General features: G+C 47.5%; 1 protein-coding gene across 2 annotated transcripts in view; it reads left to right on the top strand.

Moving 5' to 3' along the window:
* FAM151B (family with sequence similarity 151 member B) overlaps positions 1 to 27356 on the top strand; it is a 41454-nt gene that overhangs the window by 7479 nt on the left and 6619 nt on the right. Inside the window, exons 2-6 of one of the 2 annotated variants that reach the window (XM_062212487.1) lie at positions 922 to 1047; positions 2459 to 2624; positions 10703 to 10920; positions 14873 to 15008; positions 15206 to 15294. In XM_062212487.1, coding sequence (XP_062068471.1) covers positions 922 to 1047; positions 2459 to 2624; positions 10703 to 10920; positions 14873 to 15008; positions 15206 to 15233 — 674 coding nt within the window. In that variant the 3' untranslated portion in view covers positions 15234 to 15294. Of the gene's footprint in view, positions 1 to 921; positions 1048 to 2458; positions 2625 to 10702; positions 10921 to 14872; positions 15009 to 15205; positions 15295 to 27356 lie in introns of those variants that run through there. The other variant, XM_062212486.1, reaches the window with a different exon arrangement.

Genomic DNA, 27356 nt, shown 5'->3' with positions numbered 1-27356 from the left:
TCCTGGCTTCAGCTTGGCCCAGCCTCAGCTGTTGTGGCCATCTAGAGAATGAACCAGCAGATGGAAGATATCTCTGTCTCTGTCTCCTTCTCTCTCGCTAACTCTGCCTTGGAAACAAATCTTTTTTAAAAAAATAACAAGTGCTGGTGGGGATATGGAGAAAGTGGAAATCTCCTACCCAGCTGGTAGGAAGGTAAGCACAGCCATATGGAAATTAACACGGATGTTCTTTAGAACAACCAGGAATAGAGCCACCGTAGCATCCGGCAGTTCCACTAGGGTTGTATCTCCGAAGGAAAGGAAAGCAGTGTGTCGGAAAGATGTCTGTGCTCCCACGTAACTGCAGCAGCAGTCACAAAGCCGAGCTTGCTGTGCATCAGCGAGCATGAACGGAGTGTGGTGTGTGTACACCGTGCAGAGGGGCATCCTGCCACCTGAGCAGCACGAGTGAGCCCATAGGACACTGTGCTAACTCAGCAACATGCAAGGCCACACATGTGCATGTGTGGAAGCCAAACAAGCCAATCTCCTAGAAGCAGACATGAGCCTGGTTACCAGATCTGGGTGGAGAGAGGGAGGGAAAGAGAGTGGTTGAGGGGTCCTGGGGTGGAGTGGGAGAGAACGAGCTCCCAGTGCTCTGCAGCTCAGGAGGATCACTGCTTGGCCAGCATTAGGTGTGTATTTCAGGATTGCTGGGAGAAGGGTTCCGAGTGTCTCCAACACAAAGCAGTGGCACACGGGGTGGTGAACGGGCCAGCGACCCCAGACTGATCAATATGCCTTGTATTCAGGTACTGAAATGCCACACTGTTCCCCCAGAAATGTGCATAGATCGTAAGCGTCAGAATTTTTTTTAGAAGATAAAGATTTTACCCCATAAAAAGGAGTATTTTTTTTTTCATGTAAACCTTGTTATTTTAGGGTCTTGGAGTGAAAATATCCTGCAGTATTTCCTGCGAAGGAACCAGATTGCAGCAGAAGATGGCGCTGAGGTCACGTGGTACCACGCAGCCAACCACAAGGCGCAGATGAGGGAGGCTCTGAGCAGTAAGTCAGGGCGGCCGCTGGCGGTGTGCTCGGGGTCACGGGTTAATTCCAGTCCCTGTCTGATAGGTAGGCGTTTTTGCAGGTACCAGACACAGGCGATCCAAGAGATTCTGAGCTGGCAGAGCCATTAAATCAGTTTTATAAAATGAAGAAATTGCATAATTGAAGGATTTTAGTATTTGCTAGGTGCAGTTTGCCCTCTCCTGCCTTATTTGAAACCCTGCTGTATACTGACAGTGTTGTAAGTGTTCTGGTGATTGAAGTAAGGGTTTTAAGATTAGGGTCGTGCCTTCTGCATATTGTTGTAGCCCACATAGTGCAGTAAATGTCTGTTGAACAGTGCATGGAGCTGTTGTATTCTTACTTACAATTGATTGCCATGGGCAGGATTCATACCTGAGCTACTAAGCAAGGCTCTGTTCATCAAGCGGTCTCCAGGGGTGTGTGTGTTCCTTCATGCCCGGATGGACACTAGGGCACGTGTCTCGGCATGCAGGGCTGGGGCTGCAGCAGGAGAGGGGGTGACAGTGAGTGACCCGAGGCCTGGGGGAGCCTGAATGATCGGTGCAGCCAGGACGCTTCCTTGCAGTCCCATGTTCTCAAGTCAGAATTGATGCCTCTTGGCACCCTGCCCCGGTATTAGGGAGCTGCTTTTACTGTAGAAGCAGCTGGAGATGGCTCCTTCCTGCTTCTGCAGGGGAGGACCTTGTCCTGTTTGACCGTGAGTCCCTGATGCCTATAGCACTGTCTAGTGTAGACGGACTGCAGTGATGGATGATTGACAAATGAACTCTAGCAAGACACCCCCTGCCCCATTGCCAGTGAGCCTCACAGACTCCAGGGCTCCATGCTGTTCCCATGACTGAGGGCGCCTCATGCACAGGGTGCTGGGAGCGACTGGGACCCGGCCAGGAGCTCCACAGTTGCTGGAGCGTGGGGCCTGAGCTCCTCCGTGGAACTCAGCTCCCCATGCTTCAGGAAGAGCCGCTGCAGGCTGCCCGTGGGCTGCCCCCCACCTCGCAGAGAACCAGGTTCTGATGAAGACTTCCAAGCAGGGGCAGGAAGTCCCCATGGTTTCTAACTCAAGGACTGAGAAGACACAGAGCCCAGAGAATATCAGCAGATGCGTCTGGAGCCCCTGTGTAGATGTACCTTTGCCAGGTGCCAGGAAGAGGGCTCCAGGTGCAGCCACAGCCTCAGAGCTGTGGGACCTGGAGGAGGTCGGTCAGCTTCTGGACACGTGTGTGCTCTTCTGTGAAAACCAAGGGCAGTGTGAAGGGCCTGGCGGGGAGCCTGGCATGTAGTAGCTAGTTCCTTTGCTTTTCTTCCTCTCCTCAGGTGTGGGGCAGCCACTCCCTGCTGTCCCAGCCCCATTTCATGGGCCCTTACCCAAGTCGTTGCCTTTGGACAGGTCCTGCTCTCATGGTCGAGGCTGATGTCCTTCTCGCAAGTGATGGATCGGGACACGGCCAGCCAGTCATGGCCCATCCTCCCGAAATGAGCAGTGACAATTCCCTCCAGGAGTGGCTGGCCGAGGTGACCAAAAGCAGTAAAGGCATCAAGCTGGACTTCAAGAGGTATCTGTACACGTTTTCAGGTTGTTACAGAACAGCTTTGGGGAAGAATAGCCATATAGAGCCGTGCCTGAAAGCCTTGTGTTGTACTTTGTCCAAACTGAAAATGAAATTGTACACCATGTTATGTTTCAGGAATGGACCTAGGGGCCCCCAGAACACCACAAGAGCTAGTACTGGGCCAGGCCAAAGCCAAGAGCTTCATCCGGGTCTCCCACATGGGTGCAGGGGCCCTAACAGTTGAGCCATCTTCCACTGCTTTCTCAGGCCATTAGCAGGGAGCTGGATTGGAAGTGGAGCAGCCAGGACACAAACTGGCGGCCATATGGGGTGCTGGTAGTGCAGGCAGTGGCTTTGCTTACCATGCCACAAAGCCGACCCCTAAGTTAATTTTTAGTAATAGGTGCTGCCGAAGCAAGCACCCCTAAGTTAATTTTTATAAAGGAATTTAATATAAGTGATCATTGTAATTAAAGAGAATGATAAATTTAAAATGCTGCTTTTGTTTAAAAGTTGTCTCAGAGTTGAGAGCATTTTGTTGAGGTAGTTGATGTATATCTGATTTGTCTACGGCCATGCCACCCTGAACGCGCCCAATCTCGTCTGATGTATATCTGATTCGATTTATGTTACTGTCTTTGTAAAAGGAATTACTTGTAATTCTTCAATAACTTTTTCTTAAAAATAGTGTTTTGGAGGCGTTGATAATGAAGAGCAAAATTGAATGTCAAGTCTTACGTAGTTTTGGCAAATATAAAAATTATAGATAAAGCCAAGAATATACTGAGTCCTGGGAAGGCAGCTGCTTTTAGAATCCAGGATGGTAGCAAACCTACCTCATCTCTAGATAATTAAAAATAACTCTTTTTAAACATTTTTTATGTTTGGGTCGGCACTGTAATATAGTAGGTTAAGCCTCTGCCTGCAGCGCCAGCATCCCGAATGGGTACCAATTCGAGTCCCAGCTGCTCTGCTTCCCCTCCAGCTCTCTGCTACGGCCTGGGAAAGCAGTAGAAGATGACCCAAGTCTTTGGGCCCTTGCACCCACATGGGAGACCTGGAAGAAGCTCCTGGCTCCTGGTTTCAGATTGGCCTAGCTCTAGTCGTTGCAGCCGTTCGGGGAGTGAATCAGCGGATGAAAGATTTCTCTCTGTTTCTCCTTTTCTGTGTAACTCTCCCTCTCAAATAAGTAAATAAATATTAAAAAAATAAATAAAATTAATATTTATATTTTGTGTGAGACAGAGAAAGGGAGGGAGGGAGCAGAGGGAGCTCCCATCTGCTGGTTTACTGCAGTGACCAGGGCTGGGCTGGAGCTGGAAGCTGGGAACCCAGTCAAGCTCTCTCACAGGGCGGCAGGAACCTAGTTACTGAGCCATCACTACTGCCCCCCTGGTCTGCATAGCAGGAAGTAAGGATCAGGAACCTGAGCCGGGTATGAAACCCAGCACTCCAGTGAGCTGCTGAGCTAAATGTGCACCCCCTAAGTGATATCCTTAAATTGAGTTAAGATGTGGGAGTCTCGTAGGGTTAGTAAGATGACTGTAGCCGTGTGTTGTGAGGCTGAGTGAGCCTCTAAGCTTCATGATAGTGTCGATGAGTGAGTGTGCTGACGCCTGACATCGCTGAGTTTGGATCGGCCAGGACTTACAGGTTCAAGGGCTGCTTTAAGATGAAGAGGCCTTTTGAGTGTTCAGTGGTTGAGTTCCGTTTTAGTGACCAAGTCCTAGCAAGAGTAAGTGATTTGCCTGAGGGTGGGAGCTAGGCTCTGACAGCTGGGCTAGGACCTCACCTTCAGCCTCCTGGAGCCAGTCCAGCAGCCCGTGGACCAAGAAGTAAAACATGATCATCAGTGCTTGACGATGTGAAGCTTTAGACCTGCTTACCTTTCCATGTGCTGCTTGTTGTATGTTGCCCTGGAATGGCTCCCTGGATGCAGCGCTTTGTTTGTCACGGGGCAGGTCACCTCATTCAGTGCCAATGCTAACAGCTACCTGAGAGACCTGAGTCACTAGAGCAGAGATGTTCCTTGCAGGGTTACTTTTGTTTTGTTTTGTTGTTTATCATAACACATTTGAAAGGAAAGGGATGTAAGCCAACAGCCCTGTGAACCCACACAGTGTGTCAGACGCCATTCTAAGAGTGCTGTGGGTGTTTTCCATTTGATTCTCACAACTGAGCTCAGAGACAAGTTGTTGCTCTTCTCATTACCCGGCTGCGAGCAGAGGCGGGAGGAGTTAGTAACCTGCTGTGGTCACATGGCTGGACGTGGAGGCCCTCGGCCTGGCTGGAACGTCCACTCTTCTGTCAGAGCAGCTGGATGACGTCATGGTCACGGTCCAGTAGTTCTGGTTTTGTGCTTCTAAGTGAGTAGGACTTCAAGTAACAGATGGCAGTTTTCACATTGTATCTGAAGTTTTAGCAAACTCCAGTGTTTGACCAAGAATTGTTTCCCCTGGGGCAGGCACATCCCACATGGCAGTGCAGGGGTTTGGTTCCTGGCTCCAGCTTCCCATCAGTGCAGACCCTGTGAAGCAAAGGTGATGGCTCAGGTGACTGGGTTCCTGCCACGCTCATGGGGGCCCTGGATGGAGTTCCTGGCTCCTGGTTGCAGCCTAGGGCCGTTGCAGTCATTTTGGGCATTGGGAAGGTGAACCAGTGGATGGGAGCCCTCTCTCTATGTGTCTGTTTCTCTGCCCCTGAAATAAATAAAAAGAAATTATTTTCCTTTAAAATATAATTTTTATTACCATTTTAAATATGAGTTTTTTAATCTCCACTTTTTAGAAAAAATTACTTTTATTTATTTGAAAGATTGAGAAATAGATCTTCCATTTGCTGGTTCACTCTCCAAATACCCACAATATTCAAGGCTGGGTCAAGTTGAAACCAGGAACCAGGAACTCAGTCGGGGTCTCCCAGGTAGATGGCAGAGACCCCAGGGTGTGCATTAGCAGAGCCGCGACTGAAACCCCAGCATGCTGCTGTGGAGTGCAGACGTCCCAAGGGCATCCTAGCTGCTGCTCCACATTGCCTGCACATGTTGTCTCTGATTTGTAAATGAAATAAAGTAGGAGAGATAGGCAAAGGTTTGATATAAAGATCATTTTTTAGGAAAAATAAATTTGTAGTTGCGAAGTCTATGTTCCTTCCCAGGGCCCTAAGTAAATCCTACCAAAGAGTACCTCCAGGTGGTTTTCTGGTGAGGACGTCCCCCTTGACGGCCGTCTTGGCTGTTTCTAATGAAGACGTCCCCCCCGCCCCCACGTCCGTCTTGGCTGTTTCTGATGAGGACGTCCTCCCGACGGCCGTCTTGACAAATCTTGCGGCAGTTGTTTCTGTGGGACCTGATACTCACATGGGAGAATCAAGAATGTTTGCTATTGGTGTTTTTTGATTAGAATCATATGGCATTTGTAGGTTAGTTTGGAGTAATGTGGCATTTTTTTAGTTTTCTAGGCTAGAATCATGGTGGATGTTATTCCCTGTGACATAGTTATTTCATCAAGTTCTGTAGCACAAGAACTACAACAGAAAGCTTTAGGTTCCTTAGTAAGGCTTTATGTTTTAATGTAGGTTTTGTTTTTTCATAGTTACGTTTCTTTTAAGGGAAAGTATCAGGACTGTAGTGTACATTCATGAAAATGAACATATTGATGTGTAATACGGGATGTGTGTGTCAGACTCTTAGGTTTAACCGTGCAGTGCGTTGTGTGTGTGTGTGTGGTAGACATTTAACTACTGGTGGAATTTTTCAAGTTTGAGGAGAAAGCACTGTTGGGGCTGGAAGTTGTCAGGTGGAGAACCAGTGCTGCAGAGCCCGTGTCAGCCAGCCAGCCAGGCTGGGAGCCCTGTGATGTGACCCGTGCTGTCTCACCCAAGCTGCACAGTGCCACAGTCCAGAATCCAGACATGCAGGGAGCTCAGAACCCCGTGGGGACGTGGCAGTTGCAGAGGGACTCACAGCCGAGCAAGGTCTGGAGTCACAGGAGCCAGCTGCCTGGAATTCTGTAGAAGTATACAGCTACGGGCCAGGGCGAGAGCTGGTCTCCTCTGGTTTTAGTACACACTTGCTCACTGGTAAACCTAATGCAATAATCAATGGGATTAGCAGTTTCTCTTCTTAAATTGGGAGGCCCAGAAGGAGTGGAGTGAACAGGTAGAAGCACATGAGGGAGGGCCGAGTGTTTCCCCATCATCTGCCTCTGGGATTCCTGGCCTCCCCTCACAGTGTTTGCTACAAGCTGACTTTCTCAGAAACAAACAGAGACCCTAAAGGGTCAGAAGACTGGCTTATGAGGAGCAGTGTGGTTTTCCAGTCAAGTGTGTGCATACCTTTTTTTTTTTTTTTTTAAGATTTTATTTATTTGAAAGGGAGAGTTACAGAGAGAGTGAGTGACAGGTCTTCCACCCGTTAGTTCACTCCCCAAATGGCTATAGCAACCAGGACTGTGCCATGCTGAAGCCAGGAGCCAGGATCTTCTTCAGGGTCTCCCACGTGGGTGCAGATGCCCAAGGACTTAGGCCATCTTCTGCTGTTTTCCAAGGCCATCAGCAGAGCGCTGGGTGGGAAGTGGAGCAGCTGGGACTCAAACCAGTGCCCACGTGGGAAGCTGGTGCTACAGGTGGAGGCTTAGCTTTCTGTGACACAGCACCAGCCCCTGTGCATACCTTTTTTAAAAGTAACAATTACATAGGCTGATGAAAACCTCTTATTACTTAAGAAGAGGCTGGTGCCAGCCACATGTGGATTGCTTCTGGGTTTTCCCCGCTTGTTGAATCCAGGTCTGTGGGTGTCAGCCAGAGGAGATGTGGGGCAGGGAGAGCCTGAGGCTGCTTTTGTCCCAGCTGGACCGAAACGTCCCTGTCTCTAGTTGCCAGAGAACCAAAGCACTCATGCAAGGTGGAGGCAGTATTGTGAATGGAGACTTCTCAGTCACTTTCAGAAAGTGTTTATGTGTCCTCCCCGGGAATGCATGGAGGGAAAGCGACTTTCTTCCTCCAGGGTCCTGAGCCCGTTCCTGGGTGCACGAGTAGCTCCTACAGGTGAACTGGCAGCGTTTAGGTTTGCTTCATGTGTTATCAGGGGAGACACTCCCTCCTGAGCCCGTTCCTGGGTGCACGAGTAGCTCCTACAGGTGAACTGGCAGCGTTTAGGTTTGCTTCATGTGTTATCAGGGGAGACACTCCCTCCTGAGCCCGTTCCTGGGTGCACGAGTAGCTCCTACAGGGGAACTGGCAGCGTTTAGGTTTGCTTCATGTGTTATCAGGGGAGACACTCCCTCCTGAGCCCGTTCCTGGGTGCACGAGTAGCTCCTACAGGTGAACTGGCAGCGTTTAGGTTTGCTTCATGTGTTATCAGGGGAGACACTCCCTCCTGAGCCCGTTCCTGGGTGCACGAGTAGCTCCTACAGGTGAACTGGCAGCGTTTAGGTTTGCTTCATGTGTTATCAGGGGAGACACTCCCTCCTGAGCCCGTTCCTGGGTGCACGAGTAGCTCCTACAGGTGAACTGGCAGCGTTTAGGTTTGCTTCATGTGTTATCAGGGGAGACACTCCCTCCTGAGCCCGTTCCTGGGTGCACGAGTAGCTCCTACAGGTGAACTGGCAGCGTTTAGGTTTGCTTCATGTGTTATCAGGGGAGACACTCCCTCCTGAGCCCGTTCCTGGGTGCACGAGTAGCTCCTACAGGGGAACTGGCAGCGTTTAGGTTTGCTTCATGTGTTATCAGGGGAGACACTCCCTCCTGAGCCCGTTCCTGGGTGCACGAGTAGCTCCTACAGGTGAACTGGCAGCGTTTAGGTTTGCTTCATGTGTTATCAGGGGAGACACTCCCTCCTGAGCCCGTTCCTGGGTGCACGAGTAGCTCCTACAGGTGAACTGGCAGCGTTTAGGTTTGCTTCATGTGTTATCAGGGGAGACACTCCCTCCTGAGCCCGTTCCTGGGTGCACGAGTAGCTCCTACAGGGGAACTGGCAGCGTTTAGGTTTGCTTCATGTGTTATCAGGGGAGACACTCCCTCCTGAGCCCGTTCCTGGGTGCACGAGTAGCTCCTACAGGGGAACTGGCAGCGTTTAGGTTTGCTTCATGTGTTATCAGGGGAGACACTCCCTCCTGAGCCCGTTCCTGGGTGCACGAGTAGCTCCTACAGGGGAACTGGCAGCGTTTAGGTTTGCTTCATGTGTTATCAGGGGAGACACTCCCTCCTGAGCCCGTTCCTGGGTGCACGAGTAGCTCCTACAGGGGAACTGGCAGCGTTTAGGTTTGCTTCATGTGTTATCAGGGGAGACACTCCCTCCTGAGCCCGTTCCTGGGTGCACGAGTAGCTCCTACAGGGGAACTGGCAGCGTTTAGGTTTGCTTCATGTGTTATCAGGGGAGACACTCCCTCCTGAGCCCGTTCCTGGGTGCACGAGTAGCTCCTACAGGTGAACTGGCAGCGTTTAGGTTTGCTTCATGTGTTATCAGGGGAGACACTCCCTCCTGAGCCCGTTCCTGGGTGCACGAGTAGCTCCTACAGGTGAACTGGCAGCGTTTAGGTTTGCTTCATGTGTTATCAGGGGAGACACTCCCTCCTGAGCCCGTTCCTGGGTGCACGAGTAGCTCCTACAGGGGAACTGGCAGCGTTTAGGTTTGCTTCATGTGTTATCAGGGGAGACACTCCCTCCTGAGCCCGTTCCTGGGTGCACGAGTAGCTCCTACAGGTGAACTGGCAGCGTTTAGGTTTGCTTCATGTGTTATCAGGGGAGACACTCCCTCCTGAGCCCGTTCCTGGGTGCACGAGTAGCTCCTACAGGGGAACTGGCAGCGTTTAGGTTTGCTTCATGTGTTATCAGGGGAGACACTCCCTCCTGAGCCCGTTCCTGGGTGCACGAGTAGCTCCTACAGGTGAACTGGCAGCGTTTAGGTTTGCTTCATGTGTTATCAGGGGAGACACTCCCTCCTGAGCCCGTTCCTGGGTGCACGAGTAGCTCCTACAGGTGAACTGGCAGCGTTTAGGTTTGCTTCATGTGTTATCAGGGGAGACACTCCCTCCTGAGCCCGTTCCTGGGTGCACGAGTAGCTCCTACAGGTGAACTGGCAGCGTTTAGGTTTGCTTCATGTGTTATCAGGGGAGACACTCCCTCCTGAGCCCGTTCCTGGGTGCACGAGTAGCTCCTACAGGGGAACTGGCAGCGTTTAGGTTTGCTTCATGTGTTATCAGGGGAGACACTCCCTCCTGAGCCCGTTCCTGGGTGCACGAGTAGCTCCTACAGGTGAACTGGCAGCGTTTAGGTTTGCTTCATGTGTTATCAGGGGAGACACTCCCTCCTGAGCCCGTTCCTGGGTGCACGAGTAGCTCCTACAGGTGAACTGGCAGCGTTTAGGTTTGCTTCATGTGTTATCAGGGGAGACACTCCCTCCTGAGCCCGTTCCTGGGTGCACGAGTAGCTCCTACAGGTGAACTGGCAGCGTTTAGGTTTGCTTCATGTGTTATCAGGGGAGACACTCCCTCCTGAGCCCGTTCCTGGGTGCACGAGTAGCTCCTACAGGTGAACTGGCAGCGTTTAGGTTTGCTTCATGTGTTATCAGGGGAGACACTCCCTCCTGAGCCCGTTCCTGGGTGCACGAGTAGCTCCTACAGGGGAACTGGCAGCGTTTAGGTTTGCTTCATGTGTTATCAGGGGAGACACTCCCTCCTGAGCCCGTTCCTGGGTGCACGAGTAGCTCCTACAGGTGAACTGGCAGCGTTTAGGTTTGCTTCATGTGTTATCAGGGGAGACACTCCCTGATAACGGAGTGTTTGTGCCTTTTCTTGGGTTGCTTTATGGAAAAGTCCCCGTGTGGAGATTTGAAACCTCGACTTTGTGTGCGGTGGCGTCACTCACGTGCGCACCCTCAGGGACCGTGAGCGGAGACCCCCACCTTGAGATCGGGCGTTGGTCAGCCTTTTCCCCTCGTGTTCGGTGATCCTCCTTTTTATTTGAGTCAGGCATTGTGCTATGTTGTTTGTTACGAACTCGGAAGCACTGGAGCCACCAGCCCAGAAGTTCCTTCCCTCTCCCCGTGGGTGTGCATCCCACCGACTTGCGCTGTGTTTCAGCCTGGCAGCTGTGGCGCCGTCCATGGCGCTCCTGAAAGGGGTGGAGGAGCATCTGCGGCGGCCCGTGTGGATCAACGCCGACGTGCTCCCCGGGCCCAACGCGGACCGCGGAGCGGTGGAGGCCAGGCCGTTCATAGACACTGTGACGTCCTTCTTCCCGGATGTGACCTTGTCCCTGGGCTGGACGACGGGATGGCATGCCGAGAAGGCCAATGAAGGTGACCGCCCTAATACAGTAGCCTCCAGTGAGACATAAACAGCATCATTAACACAGTCACAGCAACCCCACAGAACCTGGGAGAATGACCCAGCCCCACAGCAGAGCGGGGGTGGGGGGGTGACCCTCCCTCTGCTGTCTCAGATGGCGCTGTGCTCATGTGCTCAGTGCAGGCCCCAGGCTGCCTCTTTCCAGACACTGAACACATCCCGACCTGGTTTCTTTGAACTTGTAGAACATTCTGGACTCTGTTCCCTGGTGACCATTCCTGGGGAAACTCCCTCTATCACATGAGGGGTGAAGACGTAATAACAGCTTGTCAGGCGGCGTGAGCCAGAGTGAGTTGTGCTCCCTGGGTGTTGAAGGTGCTCCAGGTGTGGCCGACTGGATCCTCGGTGCTGCCGCGTTGCTCCCTTTTGGCTGGACAAGAGCATGGGAGACCAGGAGATGCTCTCTCCTGCTCATGGCCTCCTGACAGCTTCTCTCCAGGGTGGAGCTTCTGCACCACTGGGTTCCCTCTGTTCCTTCATACATCCCTGAATGGTGGTTCCCAGGTCAGCAGCCAGTAAGCAGCCCAACGCGGAGGGCTTCTGCCCACATATGAAAGTAGTGACCCCAAAGGGTACCTGGAGCCTACGGATGCGTGAGCCTCTTTCTTACTGTGTCCCAGGCATTCATTTTTACTTGCTTACTTTTACTATTTTCAGGTGTAAAGTTTCTTTGTTTGTAAATTTGAGAGAAAAGGAGCTCTCATTCTATGGTTCTCTACCTGAAATCCCTGCAGTGGAGCTGGGAACTCCATCTGGATCTCCCACGTGGGTGGCAGAGACCCAACTACTTGAGCCATCATTTGCTAACTCTCAGGATCTACCTTAGCAGGAGGCTGGAGTCAGGAGCCAGAGCCAGGAACCAAACCCAGGTCCTGCAGTGTGGGACGTGGGCATGTTGACCCTTGATGTGCGGTTTACTGTCTAGTGCTCTGTAGTGAGTAGAGATAGGCTGTGGACCCCTAGGCCAATAAATGAGGGAAAGATTATTCTTTAACTTAGCACTGTTTTGATTGCCTAATCATTTAAATTTCTGCTAGTTTCATTAAAGAATATAGCATATAATTTAAAACATTAGAAGAGGCTTGCATTGTGGAGCAGTGACTTAAGCTACCACCTGCAATGCCGGCATCCCATATGGGCACCGATTCAAGTCCCAGCTGCTCTGCTTTCGATACAGCTCCCTGCTAACATGCCTGAAAGATGGGCTCAAGTGCTTGAACTCCTGCTACCCATGTGGGAGACCCAGAAGAGGCTCCTGGATCCTGGCTTTGCCCAGGCTCAGCCCTGGCCATTGCAGCCATCTGGGTAGTGAACCAGCAGTTGAAAGATCTCAGTCTCTCTCTGTTAAGATTTCTTTATTTCAAAGTCAGAGTTACAGAGAGAGATATCTTCCATCAACTGGTTCACTTCCCAGATGGCCGCAGCAGCCAAGGCAGGAGCTAAGAGCTTCATTTTGGTTCTTACATGGGTGCAGGGGCCTAAGCACTTGGGCCATCCTCTGCTGCTTTCCCAGGTGCATTAGCCGGGGGCTGGATAGCAAGTGCGGCAGCCAGATTCAAACTGGCGCCCGTATGAGATGCCAGCCTTTGCAGGGCATGACAACTCGCTGTGCCACAGCACTGGCCCCAAACTAGGAGCCATCTAGTTCCTCTTGAGTGAGCCCAACCTCCACGCCATGGCTGTTTAATCTGACATTGCCTGACCTTCAGTCTTGGGCTGGTTGGGTTGTGTCTGTTGGGGCAAGTGTCCAGTCTGCTTCTCTCTCCAGCAGTTATCATTTATGTAAGGTTAGCTTCTGTTAGCAATACCCTTTTGTAATTAAAATATAACTTTCCAAATTTGAAAGTAAAGCAGAACATTTCTTTTTTTTTAAGATTTATTTATTTATTTGAAAATCAGAGTTACACAGAGAGAGGAGGGGCAGAGAGAGAGAGAGAGAGAGAGAGAGGTCTTCCATCCGATGGTTCACTCCCCAATTAGGTGCAATGGTTGGAGCTGTGCCGATCCGAAGCCAGGAACCAGGAGCTTCTTCCGGGTCTTCCCATGTGGGTGCAGGGGCCCAAGGGCTTGGGCCATCTTCTACTGCTTTCCCAGGCCACAGCAGAGAGCTGGATTGGAAGTGGAGCAGCCGAGTCTCGAACTGGCGCCCATATTTAATGCTGGCGCTTCAGGCCAGGGTGTTAACCTGCTGCACCACAGTGCCAGCCCCAGAACATTTCTTTTCATCTGGAATTTAGCTGCTCAACTAAGAGATTCACTTAGGATTTCTTTAAACCATTCTTTTCTGACCAGTACTGTGTGTGTGTGTGTGTGTGTAGTTAATTCAAGAATATACTGGTCAGAAAAGAATGGCTTATTTTTTAGAGAGGCAGAGTTACAGCGAGGGAAAAACAGAGAATCTTCCATATGCTGGTTCACTCCCCAAATGTCCACAACAGCTGGAGCTGGGCTAATCTGGAGCCAAGAGCTTCTTCCAGGTATCCACATAGGTGCAGGGGCCCAAGCACTTGGGCCATCTACCACTTCCTTCCCAGGCCATTAGCAGACAGCTGGATCAGAAGAGAAGTATCTGGGACATGAACCAGCGCCCATATTGGGTGCCAGTACTACAGGCAGAGCTTTAACCTATTATTCCACAGCACCGGCCCCAAACTATATATATTTAGGGGCTGGCTCTGTGGCACAGCAAGTTAAGCCATGGTCTACAGCACCAGCATCCCATATAAGTGTGCACTGGTTCTTGTCCTGGCTGTTCTACTTCTGATCCAGCTCTCTGCTATGGCCTAGGAAAGCAGTGGAAGATGACCCAAGTCCCTGGGCCCCTGCACCTATATGGGAGACCCAAATGAAGCTCCTGGCTCCTGGCTTCAACTTCCCCAGCCCTAGTTGTTGCAGCCATTTTGATGGTGAACCAGCAGTTGGAAGTGTTCTCTCTCTCTCTCTCTCTGTCTCTGCCTCACCTTCTCTTTCTGTGTAACTCTGACTTTCAAATAAATAAATGAATCTTAAAAATACAGAATTACAAAAGTAGATTTCAGAAATTAAAAAAAAAAAGATTTGGGCCAGCTTTGTTGCTTAGTGGGCAAAACCTTCACCTGTGGTGATTGCCTCCCATATGAGTGCCGGTTCCTGTCCTGACTGCTCCCCTTCCAATCCAGCTCCCGGCTAATGTGCCTGGGAATACAGCATAGTATGGCGCAAGTGCTTTGGCCTCTGCACCTGTGTGGAAGATCCAGAAGAAGCTCCTGACTCCTAGCTTTGGCTTAGCCCTGGCTGTTGTAGCCATATGAGGAGTGAACCAGTAGATGGAAGATCTCTCTCTCTCTCTCTCTCTCTCTAGCCCTGGCTGTTGTAGCCATTTGAAGAGTGATCCAGTAGATGGAAGATCGATCTCTCTCTCTCTCTTTCTTTCTATCTTTCTGTGTGTGTGTTCCTTTCTCTCTGTAACTCTGCCTTTCAAAACATTTATTTATTTACTTGAAAGTCGAAGTTAAAGAGGGAGGGAGAGGTAGAGAAAGCTTCCATCTGCTGGTTCACTCTCCAGATGGCCACATTCGGGCCCTCCTTCGCTGCTTTCTCAGGCGCATTAGCAGGGAGCTGGATCAGAAGTGGAGCAGCAGTGGCTTGACTGGCACCCATATGGGATACTGGCGCCACAGACAGCAGCTTCACCCACTATACCATAATGCCAGCCCTGACATGATTTTTTTAATCTGCATTTCCCACTAGAAGTACTTTATTGCATTAAGTGTTTTGGTTCACTCTGAATTCAGTGGGAATTCTGTGAGTTATCTATGAGTTTATGAATCCCCTGTGGATTAGCCTTTTGTTAGGGGGTTGAGTTTCTTTAACTGACTTTGAGGATTCCACTGGGGCATGTCCCCTGTCTTTTCTTCTTCTCAGGGTACAGCTGGACGATGGTGAAGGAGATGGAACACCTGTGCCGTGAGCTCCAGCAGCCGGTGTCGTTCCCAGTCCGCGCGGCCCTGGTCAGGCAGTCCTGTCCCGAGCTACGCTGGCTGTTGGAGAAATCAGACAGGTATGTGTTGGTTTAACAACACACGATATGTGGTTGCTCACGGGAGTGCAGTGTGTGTGTGAGAACGACAGAGCGCGGGGGGAATGGGTCCTGTGTGAGTGCCCCCGTGCCGTCGCTGTGTTGTGGCCCCGATGAGCTGTGACGGGCTGGCAGCACGTCCTTCACCCACTCTACACAGAAGCTCTTGTTCTTTGAAGGTGCCTAGGAAATGGCATCTTTCCATGAAGTCACAAATTCAAGAAAAGCACTGCGTGGGTGAAACAGCTTTTGCTAATTGCATCATAATTTCAGAGATCTTTTCTATGTAAACATTTTATTATTTAATAAAAATTATTATGTAATAAAAATTAGTTGGACCACCTATTAAATGTGAAAAGATAAAAGTACAGATATTAAACCATTGTGGTACTTTTTTTTTAAATAGTCAGTAGAACAGCAAGGATAATCCATAAATAAACTGAAATCTATCATGGAAATTTATGTAGAAAGACACAGGCATTTCAGGTCATCGGCGCTGATTGGGAAAGCAATGCAGCATCCTCCTGTAGTCCTTCCTGAAAAATAATTCAGGTGCATTAAAAACTTGAACATCAAACAGTAGGTGCATAAAAAAAACAAGGGGTGATTTTTTTTTTTTTTTCTGGATAGGTAAAACCTTTCTTAGTAAGAACAAAACTGAGAAACTATACAAGGGAATTTTGGTACCCTGGAGTACATAAAGAGGGAAAGGGTCTGGTAAAACACCCTCAAGCTACATGTCAGACAGATACAGAGCATTCTAGCACAAGACAGTTCTTGTAAGTTGTTCAGAAGAGGGCCAGCTGCTGGCCGGCCGTGCTGGGACGGGTGGGAGAAGCAGACAGGCATGCCCTACCGGCAGTGGTGTGAGCTGGCCAGTAACTTCTTGGCAAGACATCTGACGTACACCCCTGAATTTCACCAGCGAGGGCTCCTCTTTCCAGTGGGAGCTCATGGAAGCAGAGAGGCGTAGGTGCAAGGATTTCCTGAGGTATTGTAACAGTAAAAGGCCCGAAGCCAGGCGCTTTTTCATAATGAAATATCTTAAGAGATGATGCATTTTTAAGAACAGTGAGAAGGATTTAGATTGTTGGCACCCTTTGTTCTGAAGCTGAATGACAGAATGGCAGAAAAATTAAGTTTAGTAGCCCTTGACCCATATTTTCACAATAAGGGAAAGGTTTGATATTGTTGGGAAAGGGATTTTTTTTTAATAACTTTAATAAAATTCCTCATGCATTACCAATGCTTACAATATGGTAGCGTAATGCATTAGGCATACAAACAAAACTTAATCTTTAAAAATTATTTAAAAAGCATTTCGGGATTTTATCTTGGGTTATGAAGAGGAATGTTAGTTACAGGAGTACTGGTTGGTGGAGCAGTTAAGATGTAGCCCGTATGAGAGTGCCTGGGTTCAGTTCCCAGCTCCAACTCCTGGCTGCAGCTCCCTGCCGGTGCAGCCGGGGAGGTGGCCATGGATGCTCACCACCCTCGGGGAGACCTCAGTTGCAGTCCTGGTTCCTGACTCCGCCTGGCCCAGTGCTGGCTGTGGGAGCGTTTTCAGGGCTGACCAGGAGGTGGGAGCACTCTCTGTCTCTTTCTGTCTGTCTGCCTCCCAAATAAGTTTTTTTTTTTTAAATTTAAAAAAGAATTACATATTAGTTGTAATACTACTGTATTTCATGAATCACGAGTGAGAAAAAGGATGCCAGATAATGTTTATTGTATTTTGTCATTTGTTCCCCTTTATGAGCTAAATGTTTTAATTATATCATTTTTATTCATATATTGTCACAACCTTTACTTCTGTGTGTATATAAATGTAATTACTTCCCTGTGTGAAAATCCTCTCATCTAGTTTGTACATAGAAATAGAATTGCCTGGAGCTTGGAGGTCTCTGTGGAGGGTGTGTTTGTGTATTTGAGAGGCAGAGAGACAGACGAAGAGTTCCCAGCCAGTGGTTCACTCCTTAAATGCCCAGGCTGGCTGGGACTGGTCTGATGCCATTACCAGAAGCCAGGAGTGTAACCCAGGTCTCGCACAGGGGTGGCGGGAACTTGGTTACTTCTGATGCCTGCAAGGCTCTGTATTAGCAAGAAGCTGCAGTCAGGAGCCAGAACTGGAAGTGGAAAAGGAGTGTCCCAGCCACTAGGCTCAACAGCTGCCTCTGTTGGGCTGTTAAATACAGATATTTCTCGAGAACCTTCTCGTTCAGTCCATCTTTTAAATGCATGCTTGAAGGAGCTAGAACAGAATGTGTGGCGAAAGAACACTCATAATTACCATTAGTGGAAAAACCTTAGAATTCATTTCATTGTGATATCATTGATATACAAAGACAGTTTGTGTTTTAATACCATACCTATTTTAAATTAGCATTAGAATGTATTTTTTTAAGGATTATTCATTTATTTATTTGAGAGGTAGAGTTACACAGTGAGAGGGAGAGACAGAGAGAAAAGTCTTCCTTCTGTTGGTTCACTCCCCAAATGGCTGCAACAGCCGGAGCTGCGCTGATCCAAAGCCAGGAGACAGGAGCTTCCTCCTGGTCTCCCTTGCAGGTGCAGATGCCCAAGCACTTGGGCCATCCTCCACTGCCTTCCCGGGCCACAGCAGAGAGCTGGATGAGAAGAGCAGCCAGGACTAGAACCGGTGCCCATATGGGATGCCAGCGCCACAGGCGGAGAATTAACCTACTGCGCCATGGCGCCAGCCCCTAGAATGTATTTTTTTAAAGATTTTATTTATTTGTTTTGAAAGGCAGAGTTAGAAGGAGAGACATGGAGAGAGATCTTCTATCCACTGGTTCATTCCCCAAATGGCTGTAGCAACTGGTCTGGGCCAGGCTAAAGCCAGGAGCCTGATCCAGGTCTCCCACATTGGGTGCAGGAGCCCAAGGACTTGGGCCATCCTCCACTGCTTTCCCAGGTACATTATCAGGGAGCTGGATCAGAAGTGGAGCAGCCAGGACTTGAACTGACACCCATATGGGATGCCAATGCTGCAGGCTGTGGCTTTAACCCATAGCACCACAGTGTTGGCCCCAAGAATGCATTTTATTTAACTTCATAATAATAGCAAAGGTTTGAGATTAAGTATATTTTTGTGAAATTCAGTTTATGGATGGATATGTTTTAAAAATTTATTTGGGAGGCAGAGAAAGAGACAGATGAACAAAAAAAGGGCGCTCCAGTCTGCTGGTTCACTCCTCAAATGTCTGCAGCAGCCTCAATGCCAAAGCCGAGGGTAGCAGGGGCCCAGTCGCCTGAGACATCGCCTGCTGCCTTCTCATGTGACCCAGGAATCAAACCCAAGCACTCAGGTATGCAAGGTGGGAGTCCTAACCCCTGGGAAACACCACCACATCCGCTTTTGTTCTTTTAAAGACCTATTCATTCATTCATTTATCAGGCTGGGTAGAGCAACAGAGAGAACTCTTGATCCACTGGCTCACTCCCCAGATGGCCACAACAGCCAGAGCTGAGCCAGGAACTCCATCCTGCTCCCCACAGGAGAGACAGGGGCCCAAGCACTTGGGCTTCTTCCGTGGCCTTCCAGGGGCATGGAGAGTAGGGCAGCTGGGACTGGACCTGGCAGTCCAATATGGGTTTACTGCACTGTGCCACAGCACTGGCCCTGCCCACTTACTGTGTAAACGTACCTGCTTCCTCGGTCATTCTACTGGCATCCAGAAGTGTATCTATCCTCTGACATTTCTAATGTTAGAGTTTTCTAATTCTTTAGAGAAAAAACTGTAAAACATTGTTGTTAACCTTAAATTGCTAGAGCTGCTTACACTGTTTGAGATAAGAAGGAAGAGTGAATTTGTTTTTATAGAATCAGGGGGAAAGCCCTGAGGTAGTTAGACTGACAGTAGTGACTGAGATGATAAAACCTGAAGAGCAGGGTTCCCCTTGAAAAGACCGGAGGCCCCGCGGCTGGGCCTGCTTCTGCGAGTGGCTCCCGTCGTCTGCTGCTTGCTGAATGGCACGGGGAGCTGCCCAGTCCTCAGTACTTGGAGGAGTGCTTAGTACAGCAGAGATTTGGTGGGTGTCTGTGACGTGGACAGCCAGATGCACACAGGCACCCTTTCACCTCAGCGGGCATTGGAAGCCAGGGCCTTCCTGGAGAGGTGGTTTTGGGTTTTAAATACAAAAGAATGCGTTACAGAAGGCAGTATTAAGCAGAGTCTTAAAAGCGTCACGTGCTGCGTAAGTGGTGTTGGGGTGTGCTGTGGTGTCACCAGGAGTGAGCATCCTGTGTGACAAAGAGGGGCAGATCCCAGAGAAAAGCTTTTTTTTTTTTTTTTAAAGATTTATTTATTTATTTGAAAGGCAGAGTTATAGAGAGGCAGAGAAGTCTTCCATCTGCTGGTTCACTCTTCAGATGGCCTCAGTGGCCGCAGCTGGGCCGATCAGGATCCAGGAGCTTCCTCTGGGTTTCCCACAAGGGTGCAGGGACCCAAGGAGCTGGGCCATCCTCTGCTGCTTTCCCAGACGCACTAGCAGGGACCTGGATCAGAAGTGGAGCAGCTGGGACTTGAACCAGTGCCCACATGAGATGCCAGCATTGCAGGCTGGGGCCTTAACCCACTGTGCCACAGCACCGGCCCCTTGACTTTGCTCTTTCAGTGTTGGTGGGCTGGAGCTGGAGGGTGCTGGGGTAGCTCAGCTTCCACGGATGTGGGTGAAAACATGCTTGGGCTCAGCACAGGAGCCAGACAGACGCCCATGGGAGCGGGCACCCCGCCCACTGAGGCCTCCTTCCTGTTGGAGGGAGAAATGAGAACTTGTTCACGTGAGAGTGCTGGGTTTTGAAATTGCTGGGTTCACACGGCCGGGCCTGTGCTCCAAACAGTGCACTGGCTGGGTTTCGCCGTCTTCCTCTTCTGCTGGAACTTTAAAACTGAACAGCCTGTTGTTTTCTGGGAGAGTATTTCAAATTAACAAAAAGGGAATTGATAGGCTTGCAACACTGAGCTGTCTTTTCCAAGACCACTTTAAATATAAATGTAGATTTGTAAAGTGTGTTCGTGTTCCTCAGTAAAGCATTTAAACTTTCCTATTTAGAGATCTTGCATTGTTCATGAGGCTTACTTCTAGCTATGTAACAGGGCTGTTTTAAATAGTCCTTTGCTTTCAGCCATTATATCTTGAACTGGTTATTTTATACACATGAAATATCATGTGATAATTTATATACATATAGATTAAGATCAATTTATTTTTTTTAACTTTTATTTAATGAATATAAATTTCCAGTGTACAGCTTATGGATTACAATGGCTTCCCCCCCCCCCATAACTTCCCTCCCACCCGCAACCCTCCCCTCTCCCGCTCCCTCTCCCCTTCCATTTGCATCGATTCATTTTCAATTCTCTTTATATACAGAAGATCAATTTAGTATAAAGATTTCAACAGTTTGCACCCACATAGAAACACAAAGTGAAACATACTGTTTGAGTACTAGTTATAGCATTAAATCACAATGTACAGCACATTAAGGACAGAGATCCCACATGAGGAGCAACTGCACAGTGGCTCCTGTTGTTGACCCAACAAATTGACACTCTAGTTTATGGCACCAGTAACCATCCTAGGCTGTCGTCATGAGTTGCCAAGGCTATGGAAGCCTTCCAAGTTTGCCGACTCTGATCATATTTAGACAAGGTCATAAAAGACAGAGTGAGGATAGTAACCGATGATCCTAAGAGTGGCATTTACCAGGTTTGAACAATTATACAGCATTAAGTGGGGAAGAGGACCATCAGTACACACAGGTTGGGAGTAGAGCCATTGGTGGTAGAGTAGAGGTTATGATTACAAAGGAATGAGGCTCAAGTGCACTAGACAGGGCCTAGGACAAAGGACAGAGTCATTATTAGAGGAGCTAAGAAAGGTGCTGTCTAAGCTACAATTAAGTTTTCTGATTGAGAGGCAAATAGAACCTGATAGAAGGGGCTTGATAATAATCTGGTGGGCTTTAGGCCTTGTAAATTCAGAGGGCCAGGCCTATCTATCTCTTCACATGGGGTATATCCTAAGGGAGGTGTGAACCTCCTAGGGGAAGGCACTCTGTTGACTTTCATTACTTGGCTGGCCTGGGAGGAGAGCTGGCCAGGTAAAGGCAGGGGGCATCTCTAACAAGAAATTGACAGTTCTGCCTGCAATGTTGCTGACCCTACTTGACCATCCCCTCAGCTGCAGTGGTCACTTTGGAAGTTGGGCTGAGTGAAGGGCTTTTCAGCTTAGAGCCAATAAGATCTGTGGCTCTGACCTGGGCATCCTTCGACTCCAGGGCAGGTCCATTTCCAGTGATCCAACTCTTGGCAGAGCTGCCAGGGCTCTTCACAAGCTGACTTCTGCTGAAGCCCAGGCTTACCACATTGAAAGCCACTGCAGTGGACTGGCCTGTTGGGTCTCCTTGAGGGCAGATCACTGTACAGATCAGCCATTAATAGGCCTGCCACCCATTGCTTCTGATGCCGAGCTTTCTTTTCCTCCTGGTTTGTGTTAAAGCAGACCAGAGGATGCAAGTCAAGGGAGTGCCTGTTTCCCATCTCTAATCTTCGGTGGCCTGAACTACAAGTCTATAGTCACAGGCATGTTCTGTAGTAGTTTTTCTAAGGTAGACAATGCCCATGAGGAAAATTAGATTCTCACTTTAAAACTTTCTTTCCCTTTGGTCTGAAAGGGAGGTTTTTTCTACTTACTGTATACTTCGCTGATGGCGAAGTGAATCTAGCTATGAGATTATTATTTGAGTTCTTATTTTGGCTATGCTATTGCAGAAAAATGTTAGCCATCTCTTTTATAAGGTCTAAAGATTAAATTGTGCATCCTACTGATTCCTTCATAATAGAATTAGTTTCCTACCTTGAAGAGAATAGAGAAATGAAAGAACAAGTTGGGCTTAGAATAGAGAAATGAGGGAGCAAGTCCTAGATCACTTGCTGACAATAGCTATATCACATGAATACTTAGCAAACCGTTTCAACCATTAGATAACAACTTAAGAAAACATTTACCAGAAGGTCCAATGCCTTCTATAAATTTTAAGAATCATGTATTTGAAAACACCTCTTAAATATCTAACATGGTGTAGTTTGTTTAGCCAGTAAACTTAAGCACAACCATCTAAAATGTTTTTAGTTTCTTTCTACCAACAAGTCTAAAACATATGATACACAGATTCAGGTCACACAAATTAAAATGTATCTTTGATTGATTTTAGCAGCTTAAATTTATGGACAATCTTATCTATAAGCCATTTAAAATAAAACTCTTAATAAAATTTCCCCTTGTGGACATACAATATGTACACACATATAACATAGCATAATAGACCAATATAGCAATTTTAATAATAGCTTTTAAAATCTTTAACTCTTTTTGTAGATTGCCAATTGATTTGAATTGCTTTTTCTTTTTAGTAACCTCAGTTAACCATACTTTCTCTCAGTTGGTACTGTTAATACATTATTGGCTTCATCTGTTTACAGAGCCATCCCAAAGTACTGAATACAATAAAAGTGGCTGGAAAAAGTCCATAGGAACCTATAGGAGGACAGCTAAACACAGGACCAACAACGCTTTAGTTTTATGAGCAGCAAATCATATATAACTGTGGATGACAAAAGACTTTAAGTCGCCATGTTTAAAATTATAAACTCATCAACCAACAAGAGGCACTTGCTTACTTCACAGTATTTTTGAAAGCACCTGTAGGATTTTACAAGTATTTAACCCTTTAAGCCTCTGGGGCTTTCTCATTAAGATAACTATCATGTCTAGTAACACAAGATCATTAGACTTTTTAATTCTCAAACATTTGTATTAATAGCATTTTCCATTATAGAAACTTAAAGTCTGGTACCACATCACATCTTGACAGTCCTTCTAATATACTCCAAATAGACTGATTAGTTGGTGTCTCTATAAGATGAGAGACATAGGTCCTTCGATTTTTTCAGTTGGGCCCAAACTGGAAAAACCAAAGTCCAGGATTTACTGGAAATTTTAGAGACCAGATTGTTTGAAACTTTGATTTTTTGAATGCCTGTCAAGAATGCCAAGAAGGCTCAAAATCCAAAATATCTGGTTGAAATAAGATTTCTTAAAATCATGACATAACATAGACCAAATTTGATCATTGTTACAAGGTGATTATTCAAATTTTTGAAAAAAGCACATATTTAAATAACCCATAGCTCTTAATAAAAATGCAGCTGTTTTTGAACAATTAGAATTTAACAGACATCAAGAGAACATAATAGATTACTTTAACACATTGATTTACCAGAGCATCAGAGTTTAATTCTATGTCAAAGAGAAATTGAGCTTCCTGTGATCTTTTGCTGTGAGGTTTCCTTCCTTTACCTTCTTTCATATTGGTGACCATGTTTCTGTGTTTCTGTGTGTAAGACATCTTTAAGCATCTTTTGCAGGGCAGGATGAGTGGCAACAAATTCTTTCAGTTTCTGTTTGCTATGAAAAGTCTTAATTTCACCTTCATTCACAAATGAGAGCTTTGCAGGATATAGTATTCTGGGCTGGCAGTTTTTCTCTCTTAGTACCTGGGCTATGTCTCTCCATTCCCTTCTAGCTTGTAGGGTTTCTGATGAGAAGTCTGCTGTGAGTCTAATTGGAGATCCTCTAAGAGTGATCTGACGTTTCTCTCTTGCACCTTTTAGGATCTTTTCTTTATGTTTCACTGTGGTGAGTTTGATTACAACGTGTCGTGGTGAGGATCTCTTTTGGTCATGTTTATTAGGGGTTCTATAAGCTTCCTGTACTAAGATGCCTCTGTCCTTCTCCAAACCTGGGAAATTTTCTGCTAGTATCTCACTGAAAATGCCTTCTAATCCTTTCTCCCTCTCCATGCCTTCAGGAACTCCTAGAACCCGAATGTTGGGTTTTTTAATAGTATCCTGTAGATTCCCGACAATATTTTTTAGATTTCTAATTTCTTCTTCTTTGGTTTGCCTGTTTCCTTTCCTGTTCTCTGTCTTCTAAGTCTGATATTCTCTCTTCTGCTTCACCCATTCTGTTTTTAAGGCTCTCTAATGTGTTTGTCATTTGATCTATTGAACTCTTCATTTCATTATGATTTCTAGTCACTATCAGAGTTTCTTGTTCCACTAGTTGTTTCATTTCATTTTGATTCCTCCTTAATATTTCACTTTCACGAGAGAGATTTTCTATCTTGTCCATGAAGAATTTCTGTAGTTCAAGAATTTGTTTTTGAGAACTTCTTAATGTTCTTATCAATTTTTTGAGATCTGCTTCTTGCATTTCTTCGATCTCATCATCTTCATAATCTTGAATTGGGGTGTCTTTTTCATTTGGGGGCATCATAGTTTCTTCCTTGTTCTTGTTAGCTTGGTTTTTGCGTTTGTTGTTTGGCATGTTGGAGATATTTGGTTTCTTCACTGTGGTGTTTTTTCTTGTTACACTATGGCTCTATATTAAGTGGACTGTCTGCTTTTGGTGGAGCCTTAGAGGCTTGAGATGAGTGTGGACTGAGAGCTGTGTTTGGTTCCTCAGGGTTGAGGGTGTGTCAAGGATGACACTCCCAGGTTAGGTGTGGTAAATCTCTCTCTCTTTTTTTGATTTAAAAGGGAAGTAATTCCGCACAGCTGAACGTAATTGGAGGTAGTTAGCAGGCAAATGATATACCCACAGGAGCCAGAGATCAGAAGCTCTTTCCCAAGGACCACACAGGGAATCTCTGCTGCCCTCAGTGTGGGCTCCAATTCTCCTGCAGTCTCCCACTGGGTTGCCAAGTTAGATGCTAATCTCATGTTATTTCACCCCTCCCCACAGAGTCAGGTTTTTCTGCTAGGCTCAGGGCTGGTGCAGACCTGAGGTCGCCCTGCTTATGACGTATGTCCAAAATGGCGCCTGCTCTGTCTTGCTCGCCTTTGAGAGGTGAGCAGAGAGAGAGAAACTTGTGTCCGTATCAGTCACTTTTTTTATTTTTTTTTCTCTCTCTTCTAGTTAGCCTGGTGAACTTTTCCCCACGGAGTTTCAAGCCTTGTTCCCTCTAGCCTCCTCTTTCCGCTTGCCTGCTGGTATCTCGGGCTATGGAGGTTCGGCTCACCTCGCGTTCCAGCGCTGGTGCGTTGAGTCTGCCGCTGGTGTCCCGAACTTGGGCTCCCACGCTCTCCACGCAGGTCCACTGTGAATCACTAGTTCCGGAAGAGTTTCCTCTGCTGTTTCATCCCCTACTCTTCCTTGACCCTGCAGTATCTCCACTTATATTATACTTTCTCTCCCCCCGGACTAAGTGTGCTCCCTGCCTATTCCGCCATCTTGCCCTCTATCCGCGAGCTAGAGATCAATTTATTCAGGTTGATATTGCACCCAAATGTTTATGCTAAATTCTGTTGTTTTTAATGGTCTTTCAGTTGGTTTTCTTGAATTTTCTAAGCAAAAAATTATATTCTCTTCAAGCACTATTAATTTTATCTCTTCCTTGTCAACTCTTGCACATACATCTCCAATTGCTTTTTCTTTTCCAGCTGTGTTGGTTAGCACCTCAGAACAACAGTGAGTTTTAGTGAGCCGTGGTTGAATTCTCCAGTAGACAGGTCTCTAAGGACACTGTGTGTGTGTATGTTTGTCACATAGGGGTTCCGATTTCTGATTAAAAGTCACCTCTTGGGTTTATTTATTTTTCTCGTCTCTGACTCAATTTCTGTCTTTTGTATTTTAAAATTCTGCTGTAATTTCTGATATTTCTCTGTGTGTTGGGTGCTTTTTTCCCCCAACATTTCCACATGTGTATTTGGTAATACATTTATGTTTATTCACTGTATTGATTGATATAAGACTTTATTCTTGTCCCTGGCCACTGCTTTAGCTGTAGCCCATTGTTCTTATATAGATTTTTTTTAAAGATTTGTTTATTTATTTGAATGGCAAATTTACAGAGAGGCAGAGAGAGAGAGAGAGAGAGAAAGTCTTCCATCTGCTAGTTTACTTCTCAAATGGCCACAACGGCTGGAGCTAGCTGATCCAAAGCCAGGAGCCAGGAGCTTCTTCCCAGTCTCCCCTGTGAGTGCAGGTGCCCAAGGATTGGCTTATCTTCTGCTGCTTTCCCAGGCCATCACAGAGAGCTGGATGGGAAGTGGAGCAGGCAGGACTTGAACCGGCGCCCATATAGGATGACATCACTGAAGGTGATGGCTTCACTCGCTAGGACACAGAGCCAGCACCCTTTTGTAGGTTTTCATCATTGTTCATTTTTAGAGATTCTGCAGTTGTGACTTTTTCCTCTTTAAAAGTTAAATCATTTTAGGCATGTAAGTGGTAGACTTATATTTATTTTGACTTTGTTAATGTATTATATTGGAATCAGATAATATCTACTTTGTAAAGTTTACTAAGCTTTTATTAATGGCTAAATAAGTGGATAATTGTATGAGTTTAAGAATTGTATTATGATGCTGTTTGACTCTAAGAGCAGAAATCAAAACTAGCAGCAGCTTCAGCGAGTTTGTCTCTCTCATGCCTTGCAGAGCTTCAAAGAGTGCAGGGCCTGCGTGGTGTCTGGGCCAGGCCCTTCCATCCTGCTGCCTGGCTGTTCCTAGGAGGTCGGCCAGATTTCTGTGCTAGGTTGACTCTGGCTGGGAAGAGGAGAGGAGTTCAGGCCATGCTCTCCTTTCACTCATGCCTGCCTCCATCCCGAGTCTGGGGAGCTGTGATCAGCAAGTAAAAGCCATCTATACATGAAGCGAACAGTGTGATGTTTTGAGACACATTGTGAAATTATTACTTTAAATTTTTTTTTTATTTGAGAGACAGATAGAGGGAGAGAAAGAATCTCCCATCCACTGGTTCATTCCACAAAGCTTGATCCAGGTTTCCTACGTGGGTGGCAGGAATCCAGCTCCTAGAGCTGTCACCTGTTGCATCCCGGAGTGCACATTAGGAAGAAGCTGGACCTGGAAGTGGAGCAGGGACTCTAAAGCAGGTGCCCGTGTGCCAAGCACTGTCGTGACTGCCATTAACGCTGCCCCACTAGGTTTTCGGTTACGTTCGGTCTCAAGGGCTGACATCTGCCACAGAGGAAGCTTCCTCCATGGACACGTGCCTCCCAGTGTACCCAGTCCCGCAGCCCCCACTCTCAGAACAACCACACTGCCCTCTGCTTTCGTGAGCCTGACGTGGAAGGGAGAACACGCGACGTGTCTCTCTGTCGGGCTTCTCCCCTGGGGTGACATCTTCTCTATGGGACTTCTCCCCTGGGGTGACCTCCTCTCTGTGGGCTTCTCCCCTGGGGTGACATCCTCTCTGTGTTCTTCTCCCTGGGGTGACATCCTC

Source organism: Lepus europaeus, chromosome 15 (genome assembly GCF_033115175.1).
Source record: "Lepus europaeus isolate LE1 chromosome 15, mLepTim1.pri, whole genome shotgun sequence".
NCBI classification, from domain to species: Eukaryota; Metazoa; Chordata; class Mammalia; order Lagomorpha; family Leporidae; genus Lepus; species Lepus europaeus.
This window is presented reverse-complemented; position numbering and strand designations above follow the sequence as displayed.